Below are 18,732 nucleotides of genomic sequence, written 5' to 3'. Positions count from 1 at the left end.
GCCACCATACACCCACAGGCAATGGATCAAAGGGGCCATGAGAAGATAAGGAGAATCCATTTTAATTTCAAAACATGAAAATTCTGGCACAGGAGATCACTAAAGAAGATCAGTTCTGTTATGTTTCAGTAGTGGGTTGAAGGGGAATGTTGCATTTTAAATGTACATGCACATACCTATTCATTTGAGTAAGCAACATCATTAGCAGCATAAAACAACATAAGAGGAACATGGGACTTTTGTTAAAGTAGAAGGCAGAATCCTCTTCATGAAAAACATCAAAGAAAAAGAACACATGCTGATGTTTAAAAACAGTCTATGTCTAATACAGAACATCAAGACTTTAAAAAAACCCACACAAACCAACAAACCTCCCCCCTTCCCCCCCCCGCCCTTGCTTCATGATATTTTCCTTAGAAGCAAACCCAGCCCTTACTGCTGACCAGGAATTAGCTGTCACTGCCAGTTTAACGCACTGGTTGTGGAATTCACTAGTGAGTACTCAGATAAAAATTGATATACACAAATTTCACATTGTCAAAATTAAGACAAGTGCAAGTTTCATGAGCGGAAACACTGGCACTTCATCAGTATCAGACCAGAAGGTAAAGGAGGGCATATATCCCAGAAAATTAGAAAAGGAAGGGGGTTGGAGGGGCCTGCCAGGGCCCACTCTGAGCTTTCTTTGGGGGAAAACAAAACAAAGAAAAAAAAAAAAAAAAAAGCTTTGTCTTGCAAAAGCCATGGCTGTACAGCTCTTTGCACAGGGAACTGGTGAACAGGCATCACCTCCTGCCTGCATCCCCGGGGTTTGTGCTTTTAGTACGTTACCCTTGGCCACGTGATGTCAAGTAACGGAGCTAAAAAGCCTTTTACCTCCTGGTCTCTAACTCAGGGCTGGTCCAAGCAGAGCACAGCCAAACTTTCTACTAGCTCTTGGCGACGTTAGTTGGATGGACTTCATCCAGTTCCTTGTGGACTACTGGCCATATTAGGAAAAAATCCCCACTTGACACTGGCACTGGGATCCAGCCCTATCCGCAGACACCGGCAGTGTTACAGATCTTTCCTTGGGAGCCAGGTTGAGATACAAGGACCACAGCCACGCCAACGTGCCCAGGATCCTTCACAATTAGTTTCATGTAAGGCAAGAAACAATCCTACCAGGGCTAATTAAAACATCTCTTGTGCTTGCGCTGTAAAAAAAAACCCACACAACTACACACAGCAACAAAAACAAAAGTAAAAAAAAAAAAAAAAAATCCCCTAACCCACCCTGTGGTGAACTTTGTTTCCTTTTTCGAGCGGCGCTGGTGACGTTCGCAGGAGAGCTCAGAAGGGTAAAAGGGCATCGCTAACATGGCAGCTATTTAATTCCACCAGGCAGATCCCCGAGACCTGTAACGAGCGTCTGCTTCCTACCCATCAGGCCATTAATCACCGAGACTCCTAAAAGGTTCAATTCATGTGCCCACTCAGAGAACTCACGAGATGCCTGATAGTCATATGTCATTTGAGAAGGGAACAAAACTGTATTCTTCTCTGAACTGATGTAGCTCCTATTACCAAGAGACTCTCTCCCTTGGGAGCAACCAGAAGAGAGAAATGAAGGAGAGCTGACTCAAAGCTCTGCCTCGCAAAGGCACATAATTGATGGAGAAGGGGAAGATTATAAGGAATCTGCCACTACCCTTATTTTACCGATAATCTGGGGAATTGGTGAAAGGATTCTGAAAGTGGTGAAAAAAAGCTTCAATTTTTACTAGAGACACCCTAGACAGCCGGGCTCCCCTCCAGCAGAGTGCCCTCCTCCTTGGATAAGAGCTTGGCGAAAGAAAAGGAGGTTTTTTCCATCTTAAAATCAGGCCATTCCTACTACTGATTAACTTCACTCTTCTTGGGAGCCTCTGAGCAGCTGGAGGTGATGCCCAGGCACCACGTGCGCTCACAAATCCTTTGCTTCCCTTGATATCCACTGCTTCAAAAATCTCGATCCTTATCTACTGATGCTCTTAAAAGCCTGGGAGCTACCGACCTGGAGAAGAACTCCAGCTCCCCACCACGGCACAGCACCCGTGAGTCCAAGCACCAATGCAGGGGGGGGCCCCGGTGCCGAAGGGACCCTGGCTTCGTCTCGCTCGGGGTAAAGCTGACCCCCCCTCGCACGCCGCCTCCCCGGACCAGGCTGAGACGTGACACATACATCTATCGTTTGACAGTGCCATTTCCTGGAAGCGACAGCTGAAACGAAAAGAGTACGAAAAAGGGAAATGCACACTTTCTCAGCTTAAAAAAATATATATGGTTGTATTGCTCTGCATTTAGGGGAAAATTAAGAAAGAACAAGCCATCATTTATCTTGCCCTCTTGCTTCTTCCTACTGCTTGTCTTCATTTAATAACTGCTCTATCAAGTAAACTAATAGATAAAACAGACAAAAATATAAAAACCTAAAAGTGATTGTTTCACATCCTCGTTAGTTTTGCTGGAAATAGCCCATGCCTCAGGAGAAATGTTATCCACATTCTCTCTTTTTTTTTTTTTTTCTGGTCCCCCTACAAAATTCAGCAATGACAATTTTCCCCCTCAAACTAGACAGTGAAACTAAGTTTCAGGCAGCCGGGCATATTCTCTGCCACTCCATACTTTCTCACTGGCACCTTTTGATCTCTGAAGCTTTGGGAACACTAAGCTGAACTGATCTCCTGCTGTAATTCATAATTACCAATTCACAGCATTTTTCAACACTCTGTAGATGTCAGCCTGCTGCCTAGGAGTTAGCATACAATTGAAAAATGCTGAAATTTGTTAGCCAATTGAGATTTATTTTCAATTTTTTCCCCATTCCTCCCCAGTGCTACAAAAACCATACTGAGCTGCTGCTGTCATCGGAGAGCCAGCTTGGATGGCTGGTGCTGCCCAGTGCAGAGAGGAGGCAGAGGGGCCGCTTTCAAAGGGTTCACCATGCTGAAAAGGGGTTTATGATACATAAACAGCCCTTTTCGGGTTCAAAAATCCTCTTTTTCCATTCAGCATCACCGCTGTTCCTACTGGCTTCATCCACCAGTGGCTGTGCCCCGGCAGGCAGATACAGAACGTGACTCTACGGGTGACAGCCCTGCTCAGCCCTCGTCTCTTGGTGTCACCTCATCACCACAACCATCCCGTTCTAACGCAGGAGCAACGCAAACAGCCACCGTGGTCCCAGCCCAAACTGCAGCTCACAGAAGGGGCAAAGCTTCCTGTGCAGAGGCTAATGGGGTCGTCCCGGCGGCCACCTCGGCACCCAGAACACAATCTTGGCTATTGTTCTACGGTCATGAAAAATTAAGCTGGACGGTTAAAATTTCCCACCCCGAGTTTCGGTATGAGGCCCCGTAGTATGTTTTGCTCTTGTGCCTACCTGTGGGACCTCGAGCAAAGGAAGTCCATGCTGGGAGTGGATGTAAAATATGGGACCGCGCAGGCTGGAGAGAAAGTCTTAGCGAGAAGTGTTTGAATTAAAATAAATGCTTCACCAGAGGCTTGATCTTTCATTTAGCTTGTGCCCTGAGTTCTCTTGCAAACAACTAGCAATACACAGCCCCTTTGAAACGATCTTAAAAGTCCTTCAACGGAATTAAAAAGTCTCTTTTCCACCACCTGGATTTTACAGATGGGGCAACTAAGGCACAGAGAAGAGTTCAACACTGGAAACAGTATTTGTGAACTAAAAACAGACCAGGAGTTTTGAGCATTTAAAAATAGAATTACATGCAAAAACCCCTTTTCTCTGGTTGGTTACTAGCATAACTAAGCTCAAACCCTTTCTGGTCCTCTTTTCAATATAATCAGTGGATTTACAAATTGGTAAATCCTCTCATTCAATTTTTGGTGCTGAAAACAAAACAAAACAAATGCTCCTTGTAGTCTTTAAACAACCGTAAGACACATCTATGGAAACATTTCAGCATTTCCCTGTTGGGCAAAGGGAATCATGCCAAAATACCAACATCCCGCCTGTGCTGCGGGTTAACACTGCACAGGAGTCCTCCAAATCATCACAGGCAAAGAGAGGTCTCACACCAAATCCCAGTCCAAAATATTCCCCAGACGCCGGAAAAATTCAGGTCCAGATCCACATCCACATTTTACACCTTCAGGTTTATATCTAAACCAAACATACGGATTCTCTTGACTTCTTCCAAAGAATAGTCTTTTAAGACATAAGACTCAAGAACCAATAAAAAAGGTAATTTAACAATATCTCTAGTGTGTCACCAATCGTTTAAAGGGCCTTGAGGCGGCTGCATTCCCACTGCAGTACAGTCGCTTTCCCACCCTGCTGGTTTTCAATTGACACCCTCTGTGTTGATATTTTTTTCCGCCTTAAGCTCGATGGCGTTTTTTAAACTTCCCCTCACAGCTGATGTCCTCCTCTCGTGCCACCGCTGGGTCCCAGTGGTACCACTGCGAGCAGGGCCAGGGCAGGGGACGGCTCTGCCGGAGCCCACAGCCATGGGGGCAAGGGGTCTTCTCCTCTGTACCACCCACGGGACAAGGTTCAGGAGAAGGGAGAAACTTAAATTTAGACAGAAGAAAGCAAAATGGGGAAAAAATAAAAAGAATAAAAGAAAAAAAAAAAAAAGAGGCTGTTGCTCAAGATCCCCCAGCAATAACTAAACTCACTCATTTCCCAGGGCATCCACCATTTGCTGACTAATCTGAGTTCTTCTGGCAAAAAAGTCAACAAGAATGACCCTTGTGGACATCTTGCCTGAGCATGAAGACCACTTGGAAGACAGAGTATGAGACAGGGGAAAAGCTCCCTTCATCTTTGCTTGGCATGAGTGGGATTCTCATCGATTCGTACTGATTTTCAGAAATTTGGGGCACAGCCCAAAAAGCCATGAACCGCTCACAGATGGACCTCCAGCACCGAGGGTGGCCACCAGCCCGTGCCACCACGGCCTCCCACCCTGCTGCTGCTGCACTCAGTGGCGAGCACGGGACAGGGACATCTACTCCTGAACGGCTGCAACCTCTAACCATTTCTGCACGGCCCATTGCTCACCCAAACCTACTGATGGCTGGCCTCCCGCCTCGGCGTCTGGTGCAGAACAGCAACGGGTGTTACGAACGGGGAGGAGAGGGGTGGAAGACCACCACTTAAAATACACTTAACTACTGCAAGTGAAATTAACAGTAATAAAAAACAAGCTCGTTCAAAAAGTTTTCCTTTGCAAATACCTAGAGCATATCCTGCCACCAGCGTCAGTAATAAGTTTTCAAGCGGATAACTGCTAAATGAATGTATCTGCTAAAGGAATCGTTTTTTTTTTTTTTTTTGTGCACTCCAAGGTTATGTGTTTAGCAGGCTTCGATACTTCAATGAAAAATTGAGGTGGCAATGATTTGCAGACTAAATTAATGTTAAATACTTCAAAGAACTGGACAAACAAGTCAGCAGCAAAAATTTTATGGGTTCACTTCCTTCAAGGGAACTTAAAGAGCCAGCATTTTATTGCTGTGAATTCTAGTCACTCCTTTTACCCCTCAGCATCTGTTTGAAATATGTAGTAGACAATTGCTTTTTTGGCTCTGACTCAGGTGGTTGAAATACAGGACAAACAGACTACTGTATATAAGCTTTCCTCCAGCAATGAAAATTTTTATTAACTCTCTTGCATAGCAAACTCGGCTGCCGAGCTTCCAATCCCTATAGAATCATCAAGGAATGTGGCTAGTTATTAATTTTGGTGGTCAAGCACGGGGTGGATATGCTGAGACTTGTCTGCAATATGTAACCTCACATTTCAAAAAAAAAAAAAAAAAAAAAGAGGGGGAAAAAAAAGCTACAGAGGGAAGGAAAAAAATAAATGAGTTCTGTTTAGTTCATCATTCATATGTGTAAAATTCCAACCTAAATACTAGCTCTGTACATAAATATGTCAGCCTTGTCAAAGGCTCCAGCCAAAGAAAACATGGCCCGTGGTGGAGGGGTTCAGAATTACCCTCAGAGCCATGAACCTGCCCCACCTTCCGTCGCTGTGTCAAATTCAGGAGTTTTCTCACATCGGTGCTCCATAAAAACAACCTGCAAATGCTGCCTAAAAATGACTCTTCTCACCCCACCCAGCTGAAGCACCAGGGAAAAGAGAGGAGGACAAAGGTACATAAACCAAAAACGAAGGTCCTTAATCTCCAGGAGGCTTAACTTTATTTAAAAGGATCCTGGCCACCTGTAGCTGCTACATTCGTTGCTTCTGCATCCTCAACACTACCTGTGTCGTGGGGACCACTTTCGCAAAGCTTTTGATCACCGAGAAGCCATGCGAGATGGTTTCCAGCATTTAACGTTGAGTAAAACACCCTTTTTAAGTTGTGGTTATGGGCTAATTGGAGACAACCTTTGGCTGTTGTGGTGTATTAAAGGCTGCTTTGAGCCTTTTGTTGTGTTTCCAATATCATAAATATCTAATAGCAGTGACCAACATTTAAAAATAAACACTTGCCATGTATTTTCTAGAGAAAAACAACTACAGCTGTCTGAAACCCCACTGCTTTGCCGATATTATCAATTTTTGTATTTTTAGCAGACACTTAACACATAGATTATCAAATGGCTGGATTTTGCTTAAAGCTCCCCTGCAGTTTGGCTATATTTTTGAGAAACAAGGCAACGGTCTACAGCTAGATGTCTATTTGCTCAAGCTAATTTCCGCACCAACACATTTAATAGTTTAACGAGTCTGTTCCACCAATGCCATAAATCAGAGAACGTGACTGCAACATGAAGAGTATGATGAGCCAACACAGGCTGCGTATTGCACAGTCCTCTGTAACACGACGTGTCCCATGACGCTGAATCTCCCAGGTCTCATAACACCCCAACCTGAAGCAATGTCCATACACCATTTTCTGGCCACAGGTACTCCATTTGATCTTCCATTTCTCTTCCTATTTCCCCAGGGGACAGCACAGAGGAGAATGCTTCTCATCTCCTCCCTGCAATTGCAGTTGCTGGATGAGAAGAATGCGACTCTTATCTCTCCTATTTCTTACTGCCAGTAAAAAGCAGAGTTTCCCTTCCAGCTTCCAGCTCCCGCTCACCGTTGGTGGGGAGCACAGGCTCTCCGGCACCTCGGTTCATCTGGCGAGCACTCACTGCGCTGCTGAACCTCAGTTCATGCAGGGAGCACCTGTCACAGAGGTATAAGCACCACATGTGGTGGCCAAATAGCACTGGTATCTGTCCTGAGGCTTGTTTCTGAACTGACGGTGAGTGCCCTGACAGCTCCAAGCACACCAGGTACCTGCTGCTGCCATCACCCTCCAGCTCCCACCCGGGCAGCCGTGGCCATTAGCCTGCAAAACTGCATCCACCATCTCAGGGCATCTCATCAGAAGGCACTGTAGATGTGCAGGCTGCTATAACTCACCCGTGTCCAATTCATTCCTAGAAAGGAATTGTTCAAAGCTGGAATCCACCGGAACAAGAAAGGTCAAGCCCTGTAACCCTTAGGAGACAACTTCTCCCCAAACAAAGCCTGCCACGCACGGGCTCTAGAAGGAAAGCAATTTTGATGCACAACCACAGCATACTTTTCCACATCTACCAAGCCATACTGACTCCAAAAGAGCACCCTCTCCGTGAAAAGGTAGGTACTAGATTAAAAAATGCAGATTGTTCTGAGGAAACCTTGGAAAAAGAGGCGTAAGTCCATGTTGGAAAAGGCCATTCATACCATTCATCAAATTTTCCTTAAATCATTTACTTAAAACAGCCAGCAAACCATGCCAGTAACATAAAGTAAAGGTACTCCAACCAAGCGCTGAAAGCTACACCCAGAGGACTGTAAACTCCGTATGCCCTTCAGTAATGAGTAGTCAGCTTTTGTCACCATGTAGATAAGGAAAGGAAGCAGATGCAAGCACCCTATCAATACAGTTTGCAATCTTCTCCAATATATGGGATGTCAGAAAATCCACACAGATAGAGAGCCCACAGTCAACCATTTTATCCTTTCAATATGGTACCCTGGAATGATGCACATACTGAAACCATAGCCAGATAGAAACAGTCCTAGGTGCAAAGGAATCCATAAACTTTCCGTAAACTGACATAAACAGGCAGTATTTTCTGCTTAAGTATTTTTGGTTTATTCAATAGCTTGGCACAGCCCTGATTGCACTCCTCTGAGAGAGCAGGTCTTCAGTTCCTACCAAAGGTCTCCTGATCTGCCCAGCTCCTCACACCTTCTGAGGTACCTGAAGGAATCCTACAGGTGCTTTACAGAAAGTTCTGCTAATCTGTGACTTAGGCAAATGAGGCACTAAATAAGCACTATGGGCCAGATTAAATGCTACACATAATTCTCATAATAAATTGTGAAAATGGTAAAAAAGCAAAAGCACTGTAATAAATTGCTCCCAGCGTTGCCTAATCCTGCAGCCCTGAGCCGAAGGCTTTGCCCCAGTGCTGGGGCTGCCTTACCCAGTTACACAGCGGTTCCTTTTGGTGGAAGCACGATGCTCAGCTCCAGGACCACAAAGGCAAATGCTCCTTATGGCTTTAAAACCTTGTGCCTGTAAAGTTTCACCCTGAGAAAGAGACAGGGCAGGTAACCACATCTCACCGTGGCTAAAGCCGTGGTGAAGGTGGCCTGAGCAGGCATCTCCTTGCTCTGCCACCTCACCTTGTTGGGACAAACTACCGCAGGAGCGGCAGGGAAGCAGAAACAACACGGTGGGCTAGAGACGGATGAACTAGTTTCATCAGCAACACCTGATGAGCACATACACACTTCTGAAGAGTAGCACCCATCTACAGAATTTCTGAAAATTGTGTTCTGGCAGCAATTTTCTAGCCCAGAAGCCCCCCTTGAAAAACACAGCGAAACTTTGAGAAACCTGCCCGCTTTGCTCACATTCCATTTTCTGGATAAAAAATGTGGCCTTTTAATTTAGATGTTGCCACCTGTTGCCCTTAGCCCTTTTTTTTTTTTTCTCACCTCCACTCTTAATTCTCAAATTTAAGATTCAATTTAAATCCCCAGGATGAAACCAGATCCCACAGTACAGATTCAGGATGTTCAGCAGAACAGTTCTAGGAGTTGCCGAAGTAGCACATCGCCTCAACCAGTTGCATAACCTAATTACGGTTTATCTGATAAAATGTCACCTTCGTACAAGAGACCCCAAATAACACGCTTTCCCTGAAATATCCGGAGTCTGATTCATCTGTTTTACTCCTGCCTTATGCTGGCTTAGCACCGCCGGCACCAGCAGCAGCCTTACACTGACGCGAAGCCGAAATAAATCCACGGAGAGACAGACACACCGCAAAGACGCAGAAATTAATGTGCTTTTCACCGCTGTTCGTGTACAAACACACAGGGAGAAGAAAAAAAAAAAAAAATACATTTTTTTTCTTTTCTTCCTCGCTTTTCGCAAGTTCCTGGCTATCATCCTGAAATGTAGATATTCCCATCATGCCTCGGTGTTTTCCAGCCCCATGATGCCCTCACTTTTGATTGTGTAGATGAAGTTGAAGTGCACAGGGTATTTACTGATCCAGTTATCTTGTTCTGTGACAGGCAGAATCAATCAATCAAGGGGCCAGCTTTATGCTTACGTATTCCAGGCACATCTCCGCACTTCAGGATACGAGATCACAGTGTTATCCAGCCAAATTTGATCAACAAATGCAGTTCCCCTGTGCCACAGCAATCTCAGATGAAGATGTTATTATGTGGAACTGAGCAAAGTGATAAAGACAGTACAGAAAAGGGAGGAAAAGTCCAGCTGGACCTTTCTGACAGCCTCTATACACTATGGCTGCAGCATCCCTTTTTCTGAGGCTAACAAAAATAGCACATTCCCAAGTAGCTGCGGCAAAATGCTTTCTGGTCACCCTCTATTTGTTGGTACTGAACGAAAGAAACATTATGCCATGGAGTTTGCTAACATAGCCTTAAATGTTGGACAACAGATTACAACCCCTGCCACTGTATTTATGGAGATTTTTATAACACAGGATCACATACTGTATTTTTCATCACGCTGTTGTGAACAAGCCTTGTCAAAACCTGAAAGCCCCAAAAATATATTTTAAAATCATAACTGGCTTAAGCAACCTTTAAGTATTTCTATTATTTTTAAAATCCCAGCTAGAAAAAGATGCATGTGAATGTGTAAATGTTTAGGTCTGTCTCAAGGATAGTTGACACCACGCTTTTATTTTGCCAATAGCTTTTCACTTTGCTATTGCCCTACAGTTATTTTACATTATTTAATCCAAAATACCATCTTTTTGATTCTACCTTTCTTTGCATTTTAAATCTTTAATGGGAGCCTTTGGCAGTCCATGGGCACAATTATTAGATATCTGCAGAGAGAAATTGAAAAATTAATCATACTTTCCATTTTATATTTCTGTACTATACATAAAAATTATCTGGTCTTAAAGCTGCATTCTGTGGTCTTTCGATATTCTCTCCCCAACATGGTAAATACTATGCAAGAATCGGTGTATCTTACATTCAAATCTCTTCAGCTAAACAGTTATATGGAGAATGCCGTGTTCTCTTTTCAAGTGCAAAATTTATTTCAGATCATTTTTCAATTAAAAGGCATCTGCTGCTATTTCTTCTGTTATGCACTGCCTAAAAAATCAGGGTAAAAAGTACCCCAGACTAATCATATTGATGATATCAAAGTTGTTTATTACCCTTTTATGGGCTTGGGTACTTAAATTACAGTTTTTCACAACTGTATGCAAAATGTGTAACATAATCCTTATGCAGTTTGTTATAGAAACTGATATATGCATTAATCTGACCTTTGTCTAAATAGACCCGTAACCACAGGGAAAAAAATCCAAAGGCATCTATCAGCATGTGAGCAGTATCAAAAACTGCTAAATCTATTAACTTTGTTTTCCTTTCACTATTATTAAACTGGAAAGCAAAATTCGACTGGAAAATTATGCCATTTGGGTTCCCTTGTCATCATGTAGTAAGTATGAGAAATATATGTGCAATAGCCAAATGGCCAATAGACAAAACACCCACTCCAAGTGACGTACTGTTTTCCATACCACTCAGACAAAATCAAAACAACAGAGCTGTTGCAAACAAAAACAAAATAACATTTCCCATAAGCATTCCAGACAGAGAAAATTTACAGGAAAAGAAAGCTGGGAAAAGACCCAGAGCGAAGTGAGTATTTGTACCTCCAGCCATAAAACCCTCTGGTAAACAACAGTTGAACATTAAAAACACATAAAGGCTAACAATTGATTAATTGTCAAACTTTGGAGTTAAAGATTTCCATGGGCTGGGAGGGCCGGGTCGCTGGCGGGGAGGTTCGGCCGCCCAGGGCCCGTCCCTCCGGCCCCGGCCAAAGGTGGATGAAGCCAAGGAACATGTTTCATTCAGAAAAGAGCAGGATGCGAACCGGTGTGGGGAAAAGCCCCAGCCATAAAAAGGCAAGGAGGGGAAAGTAAACAATCAGGTTGATTGCTTCGGAGCAGTATGCTCTGCAGAGACTTCAAAAAAAAAAAAAAAAAAAGAAGGGAAAATGCAGCTTGAAAATTACTTTTTTTTTTTTTTTTTTTGGAAAGTCCTTCCAACTCTCTGTGCAGCCTGGCGGAATAACAACTTTAAAAAGTGAAGATGTCGCTTTTTTATAGCTGACTCACATTTATATAACTTTGTTAATGCATCTGCTCCCTGGAAGTTACAGTATCTGTGTTTAGCTGCGATACCTGCCCATAAATCGTGGCAGCGCGGCGAATATCAACAGCTGCATTTTCCTCTTTCAGCCCGTCAGTTTGCAGTGTCTCCATCACAGCGAATTCCTGTCAGCTGCGCTCCCGCTAACACAATTCCTATGTTTTGCCTGGCAGTAAATGGACGCTCCTGCCCCAGCATCATCTAAACAACTCTGTTAACATTTGCCCCCGAGCGTCTCTCTCTTTGTCCAGTCCCTGTCTTCTAACAGATGTCATCCAAGTCTAATCAAGCATAAAATGGTCATAAATATTTCTTTCTGGTAGATTTCACATTCGCATTTCATGCAGGGACATGATATTTTTCTGCTACCTCCAGGGAGTACCTAATGCAAAAACCAGTTACTTACATTCAAGGCTCATGTTCCTTTAGTAAAATGCAGCACATGTTCTCAGTTCAAAGACATAAAAAGGCACGAGACTTTATCTTCTTTTGTTTAACTGCACCTTTTTTTTCCTCTTTTTTCTTTTTTTTTAAATAACGTTCGCTCCCATCTAGGTATGGCGTTGTCCTTCGCTTAATAGGAAAACACACAATCATATAACACCCAATTTTGACCCCACCGCTCTCTCAAGCACAAGCATTCCTGAATTTCATACTCCCATACCTTAATTGTTGCATGAAAGACAGATTTATTTATTTATTTTCCCCTCAGCTATTTCATTTAACAAGCTTTTTAAAGACTTCACAAGATTAGAAAGGCACTTCTCTATTTTGGTTCATTTTATGCAAAATTTTGCAACCTGCCTCATCGTATTTTATTAAAACAGTTGAATGATTCTAGGATACAAATTTGAGGTTCATGCCTATTTAACAGCTGATAATCATGAGATACAAGCAATTTCCAGTGCTTAAACTTTGAAACTGTTCAAGATAATTAAATCTTCTTCATGTTAGAATCATCAGAGAAATTATATTTACCCTTGGTAAACTTGGTAAATAATGTGTCAGACTGGAAAACACAACTAACCCTGGATTATTCACAAAGCCATATGTCTTATTATTTTTTCCCCTGTTATGTTTGTCACAGCAGAAATATGACATAGCTATTTAAAGTGAACCACACAACACTTTAAGGATATAGATCACAACAGCGAAGCTGTTTTTCCTCCTCCTTCTCCGCTGAGCCTAATATTTGATTACTGTTAGTCAAATCAAGCTTTCAGGCAAATAATCTCCATTTTTTAAGTTAATGAGATGTGGTCATGTCGACAACAGCTTGCAGAAACTTTTAATTCCAATTCCTGCAGGCTGTGCTGGCCTCTTTTACAGCAACCACTGTATGAATGAGTCAAATTTGCCAAAATGGCTTATGTAGACAAGTGCACACTTTAAAGAGGCACTAATTAAAAATACCCACTGGTATCATAATTTAAATACCATGAAAATAAACTGTAAAAGTAGCTCAGCTACAATCTTATGACTTTCCTTAGAGCTCGTTTACTTTAACTAGATGATGGTTTATTGCAGATGTATTCCCAGCTAAAAACAATTATTCATCTTGGAGGAATTCAAGATTTTGATATAATTAAACAATTTATGTTAATATTTGTTTCCCATAAGCTATTACGCAAGCCCCCCGGAACAAGTGCTAATTGAGAAAGATGCAAAGAAGTAGAGTGCTGAAGTAAGCAGCAAATTTATACTGTTGATTTACTGCTCTATCTGCAACTTCCCCCCTCATTACAGCTCTCTTTCTCCCTCTCATTCTCTGGTATAAGGCTCCCAGCTGTACTGAATCCCATTAAAGCACTTTCCTTGGATGCTATTATCTACTGCTTTCCTCAAAAAAGGAAGAGGAGGAAAAGGCAGAGAGAGAGGTGGAGCTTGGTATTATTCTCGATGCACTTCCCTGGCCACAACTTCTCCAAAATCTCTTTTGTCTTTCTGCTTTTTTTTTGGCAGGGAATGCGAGCGGCACAGCTGTAGTGTAACAAAAGCAGACGTGAGACCAAAAATAAAATAAATAATAAAAAAAAAGTTGGTGCTGAGAGGGTTAAACCTATTTAAGGGGTTAAATATGCAATTACCGCTGACTAAAACCAGAGAGACATATAGATAAATAGAAGAAATGAAGTCCCCAGGTTCCATTCAGAAGCCTTCATCACATTACTACCAGACAGAAAACTCTTTAAGTACCATTTTCAGATGTTAAATCATTGTTCGTGCAGCACATATTCTCACTATTCCTGGGGGAACAATATCTGAAGACAGCGTGCTAACAAATGCAATCCAGTAAACAGGCATTTTTCCTCTTGTTGTTAGTACCTTTGTGTTCCAGCTCCCAGCTCTGTCATCCATGCCTTCTCTCTGCTTTGAAGTTAAAGTACTGAATGAGCGTTGTCATCTATTATCCAGAGTGTGCATGTAGATTATAAATAAGAAATAAAAGTGACTTTCAGTACACTGCTTTTGCATTAGCAAGTTGCCTTCTCTGTTACCTCCTCTGTCCTTCATACTTTGCTACCAACACTATATTAAAATCCTGACTTTAAGTGTTTCTCGCAGAACGCTGTGAAGTATGTACACAGCGGAGACAAAAGTTTTATTGAAACAAACAAGTCCAGCGGTTTAACCAGGTTCATGGGTTCAGCTTCAACAGACTCTTTAACCCTTATCTGCAGATCTCCTTCAGGCCCCCCGCACGTTAATTGCATCCCCGGGTTCTTTTGCATGCACGCTACTGAAAACACAGAGCTATTAATTACGCTGAAGTTTATTTACAGAAAGAGTCCTTCTCTACTATCGATCAATTATTTATTAATATGTTCCAGCGTAACGATCCCATCACATTTTTCATTTTAAGGCCCCAAATAAACACTTTTCACACGCATAACGGCACTGACCTATTTCAACCGCATCTGCTCGTACCTGGTCAGAAAGCTCTTCTCCACAAACAGGAGTAGAGACTTAGAAATGTTTCTCCTGTTGCTCCATCTAAAGAAAGAGGTGAGCAAAGACAATCTGCACTTCCAGTGGCCAAACCCCTTAGTTTTCTCCCTGCGTTCAGCTGGCTGAGCTGCAGCAGGGCCACAGGACTTCTGTAGGCACAGTTTAATTTGGAAATGGAGATTACTGAGGGCTGGTGTCTCAATCCCCTCATGCTGCCTAAATTACAGCAGTTTAGGAAGCAGAAAGGTTTCTGAAGCTCTGAGGGGTGGTGGGCACCCAGAGAACCACACACCAGGGATGACACAGAGAATTTTGTCCCTGGTCGTGCTCCAGTGGGGAGTCCCCTGGGCTACCTCTGGGCAGGGTTACAGTGGACTCGGGTCTCATGCAGCAGCTGCCCAGATGTGCCTCTGCAAAAAAAAAAAAAAAAACCAACCACAAAAAACAGGTACTAGGGAAACCCAAGCGGAGCCAAGCCAGGCTGAGCCCAAAGCGAGCACTGCATGACGACCTGGAAGTCACACAAAAGTCAGCCCCAGGAACGCTAAGCACAAGCCTGGGAACAATACACTCCTAAGTAAATAATAACAGATCTTTTACACTTAATAAATTCCTCATTATTTAGCAGAACATCCATTTTAGAGGACCAAAAAGCATCCTTATGCACCTAGCTTCCCTTCAATCCTATGTTCAGCTCGAAGTCTTGGCAGACATTAACTCTTGTACGACATCTGTGTTGTTTCAAAACGCTGTGAACACAGAGACCTGGAGACCAAAGATCCCCCGGAGAGGGACTGGAAAAGGCTGGAGGGGATGCGCCACACAGGGACTGGCAGTGCCCTGGCTGCTGTCTGTGAAACTATGGTATCAGCTGAGGTCTCCTCAAAGCACAATCCCTCCGTGCAGCTCCCTGCCTCTGGAGACAGCAGCGGCTTTTGGGGCAAAAAGGAAACCCCTCGGCTCTTTTGGCTGGGCAGGAAAATCTGTGTGGTACATCTGTGACTGAGTACCGGCTGGGCAGGTAAGGAATCTGCAGGGCAGCCACAGAGGAGCTCTCCTTCCCTTCATCCCTCCAGGTGTCCTGGATCTTTCCTCGTTTCATCCTTTTGGATAAACAATAATGATATAAGGAGGTTCAAGCACAGTCCAGTGATTTGCACTTGGACATATGGGAGCCAGTCCTTTCATAAAATGCTTTTGGTAAATGGTTCAAGTCCCTATAAAGACCAGGGCAATCTAGTAATGATTTCCAAGGTTGTCGCCTCCTGCCTGTCCATAACATCACAAAAAAACAAATCAGATGGAGAAAAACGGAATAGAAGAAGAGGCACATATTCCTTCCTTCCCTTTACCAGGATAAGATGGAAATGTGATTGTGCTGAACAATCTTTCATTAGCAGATAGCACATCTGCAGGCAGCTCAAACAGCCTGGAGAACCCCAGCCTCCTGTCCCTTAGGTAAGGAAGCAGTGGATGGTGAGATCTCTGGGTGCACGAGGAGTATCCGCAATCCCACGTAAGTGTGCAGGGCACGCTGCTGACCCCTCCATCGGTGCCAAGCCAGGGTGCACCCAGGGCCAGGAGCCCCTCCTGCTCTGGGAAAAGACCAAGTCCAGGGTCTGACCATGTCTTAATCCCGGGGAAAGGGGCAGCTCTTGTGCCCTTGGCATTCAGGATCCTTAGTGTCCCCGTGGAAGGCAGACTTAGGCATGCATGGGACACGACTGCAGTGCAATCGCCACCTCAGCTGGGGGTGTATCACTGGTAGAAATACAGCAAGTACCAAATTAGATGCTTGGAGCACAAATCTAATCAAATGCCTATGCAGAGGGTCCTGGGGTGTATTTCCAATGTGCCCAAGTACTTCCTCCAGCACTGCTGTGGGATTCATTTTGTCCTGTGTGTCTCTGGCCTTACGGGACCTCAGCAGCATCACAAACCAGGGGTCAGCCTTTCTGCTGCTGATCCTGAATAAGGAGATTTCAAGGGGCTAGAGTGAAAAAAACCATGCCATTCCTCTCTAAGAAAGATGATCAGTCCTTCAACTGGTAGCTGCTGTGTCACTGAAAAAAAGCAGTGTCACCTGACAGGACAGCATGCTGCAGATTTCCTGAAAAGCAGCAGTGGCTTTGGCCAGACACCAGGTCCTACCTGCTGCATGCCTGTCGCTCCTGGAGGTCTGTCCCTGCCCACCACACAGGAGAACCGAAAGGGATATTTTTTTTCTCCAGAAAGGGCCAGTTTTCCATCCACCTCCTGTTCACAGGATGGAACAAACCGAGCCCCAGCTTGGCTCCCTTACTCAGCAAGTTTGTGTCTCACCCAAGATTACTAACAAGTAAATACCCCCAGGTTTCATGAGTTCATTTAACAATAGCTCTATCTCCCCAGCACGAGGGGATCAGCTCCTAAAGACAAGATCAGAGAAGGTGAAAAGCTGGTCTTAGGAAACATGAGATCAGGTACGAAAGGAGTTCTTTGCTGTCAAAGCATAATATGTCAGCTTGTGATAAACCTGAATTGCTTCATATACCAAGGATCACTAGACATTAGCTGCTTTTTATACGGCAACACGGTGCAGAGGTTTCAGACAGAATATTGTTTTATGTTGATCATGATAAAACTCTCTGTAGCTTTGATAAAGCCTGCATACAGGCTTTTCATTCAAACTAATGAGTGATACTGGCTGTTGGATGCCGAGACACACTCTTGATGCTTTCCAATGGTTCAACTCGTAACTAGGAATCAATTCAGGCCAGATAAGCAAGAGTGTTAGTCATCTAAGGGGTTTTGAATGATGATCCTGTTCCCTGTGTTTTCCCCAGGTACAGCTGAAAAGGTACGGTGACAAAGGCAGCACCACATGTTGGCAAAGTACATCTCTTACCAGAGGGATCTCCTGGGTTCAGGCTGCTCTGAAGGAACAGTTGGCTCCCGCTGTAATCAGCCATCAAACAGCTCAGGCCCTATGGGCTATTCACTGAGCGCAGGCCTTTTGCTGCTCTGTTTTCCAACATCTGTTTCAATGCTTGTCATCTCCCTGCTTTAAACAAATGCACTGCAGATGTCTTGTCCTGTGGACGACAGAGACTTGGCAAAGAGGGGAACAGTGGCCTCCAAATGACAGAGGCACAGTTATGGGAGTTATTACTGGGGGGTTCTGGATGGACTCCATGCATTAAACACAAAATGGGTTTTTACACCCCTACTCCCACCCCATGCTGCCCCTTAAGCCTTCTGTTTTATCCTTCAGGTTTTAGAGACTGATGAAGGAAGGGGATCAGGATGCAGACTGAGATGCAGCCTACTCAGAAACATGTGGCCCGAGCCTTCTCACAAGATTTATCATTGACACATGCAATTAAACGGGAAGACACACTCATTTGCTCATCTTCTGCTCCAAGGACAATCTGATACAAGACTGGAGATGGAGAGACATGATATGTGGCAAAGATAGATGCTTCTGAGACCAGTTCTGGCCTGAAAACAACAGAAAAGTGACTTCCTTGAGCTAAGACTGTGATGGAAGATTCAACAGCTGAAACAGAATAGACACGTGCAGAAGAAACAGGGACAGGTTACTGCGAGGGGTCTCCAGGCACATCCCTCCCAGGGTGTTCTCTTTATGCAAATCCAGTTTGAGCTTCCACTGGGAAAATCAGTTAACTGAGATTTGGCATTTTGTATTTTTTGTGAGCGCTACTTTTGCCCCTGTGAATGCATCCTAATAAGATTCTGGCAATCTTAGTTTTCATTAGATTGGTTAATTGGTGCAATAGCTGTAAAGAGGGTGGAACAAGCCAGGTCCTGGCTGGCTGCTCTTCCTGGTGCTCGATCCTGCCCACTGAAGGTGACATGGGAATTATCTATACTGTTTTGAACGTCAAGTATAGATGACATGTCAGTCCAAGATACAGGTAATTTTTTTAAAATCAAGGCGAAAACATGTATCAGTTTGGTAGGTCTTTGAACAGAGGAAAAACAGGAGAAGTCCTGTATTTTGACTGTAAAGACTTCTGATGCTATCTCAGAGGACATTCTCGTAAGCAAGCCAGGAAAACATAAT

At 43.8% G+C, this 18,732-nt stretch overlaps 1 protein-coding gene across 10 annotated transcripts in view; it reads right to left on the bottom strand.

The window, feature by feature from the left end:
- FOXP1 (forkhead box P1) overlaps window positions 1-18,732 on the bottom strand; it is a 166,189-nt gene that overhangs the window by 134,701 nt on the left and 12,756 nt on the right. For 6 of the 10 annotated variants that reach the window (XM_074152034.1, XM_074152032.1, XM_074152036.1 and 3 more), the window contains exon 2: window positions 7,296-7,301. The exons of the other annotated variants lie outside the window; for them this stretch is intronic. In XM_074152034.1, coding sequence (XP_074008135.1) covers window positions 7,296-7,301 — 6 coding nt within the window. The remainder of the gene's footprint in view (window positions 1-7,295; window positions 7,302-18,732) is intronic. 10 annotated transcript variants of the gene reach the window in all.

This window comes from Numenius arquata, chromosome 8 (genome assembly GCF_964106895.1).
Source record: "Numenius arquata chromosome 8, bNumArq3.hap1.1, whole genome shotgun sequence".
Classification (NCBI taxonomy): Eukaryota; Metazoa; Chordata; class Aves; order Charadriiformes; family Scolopacidae; genus Numenius; species Numenius arquata.
Note: the sequence above shows the minus strand (reverse complement) of the source record. Positions and strands in the feature narration are given on the sequence as shown.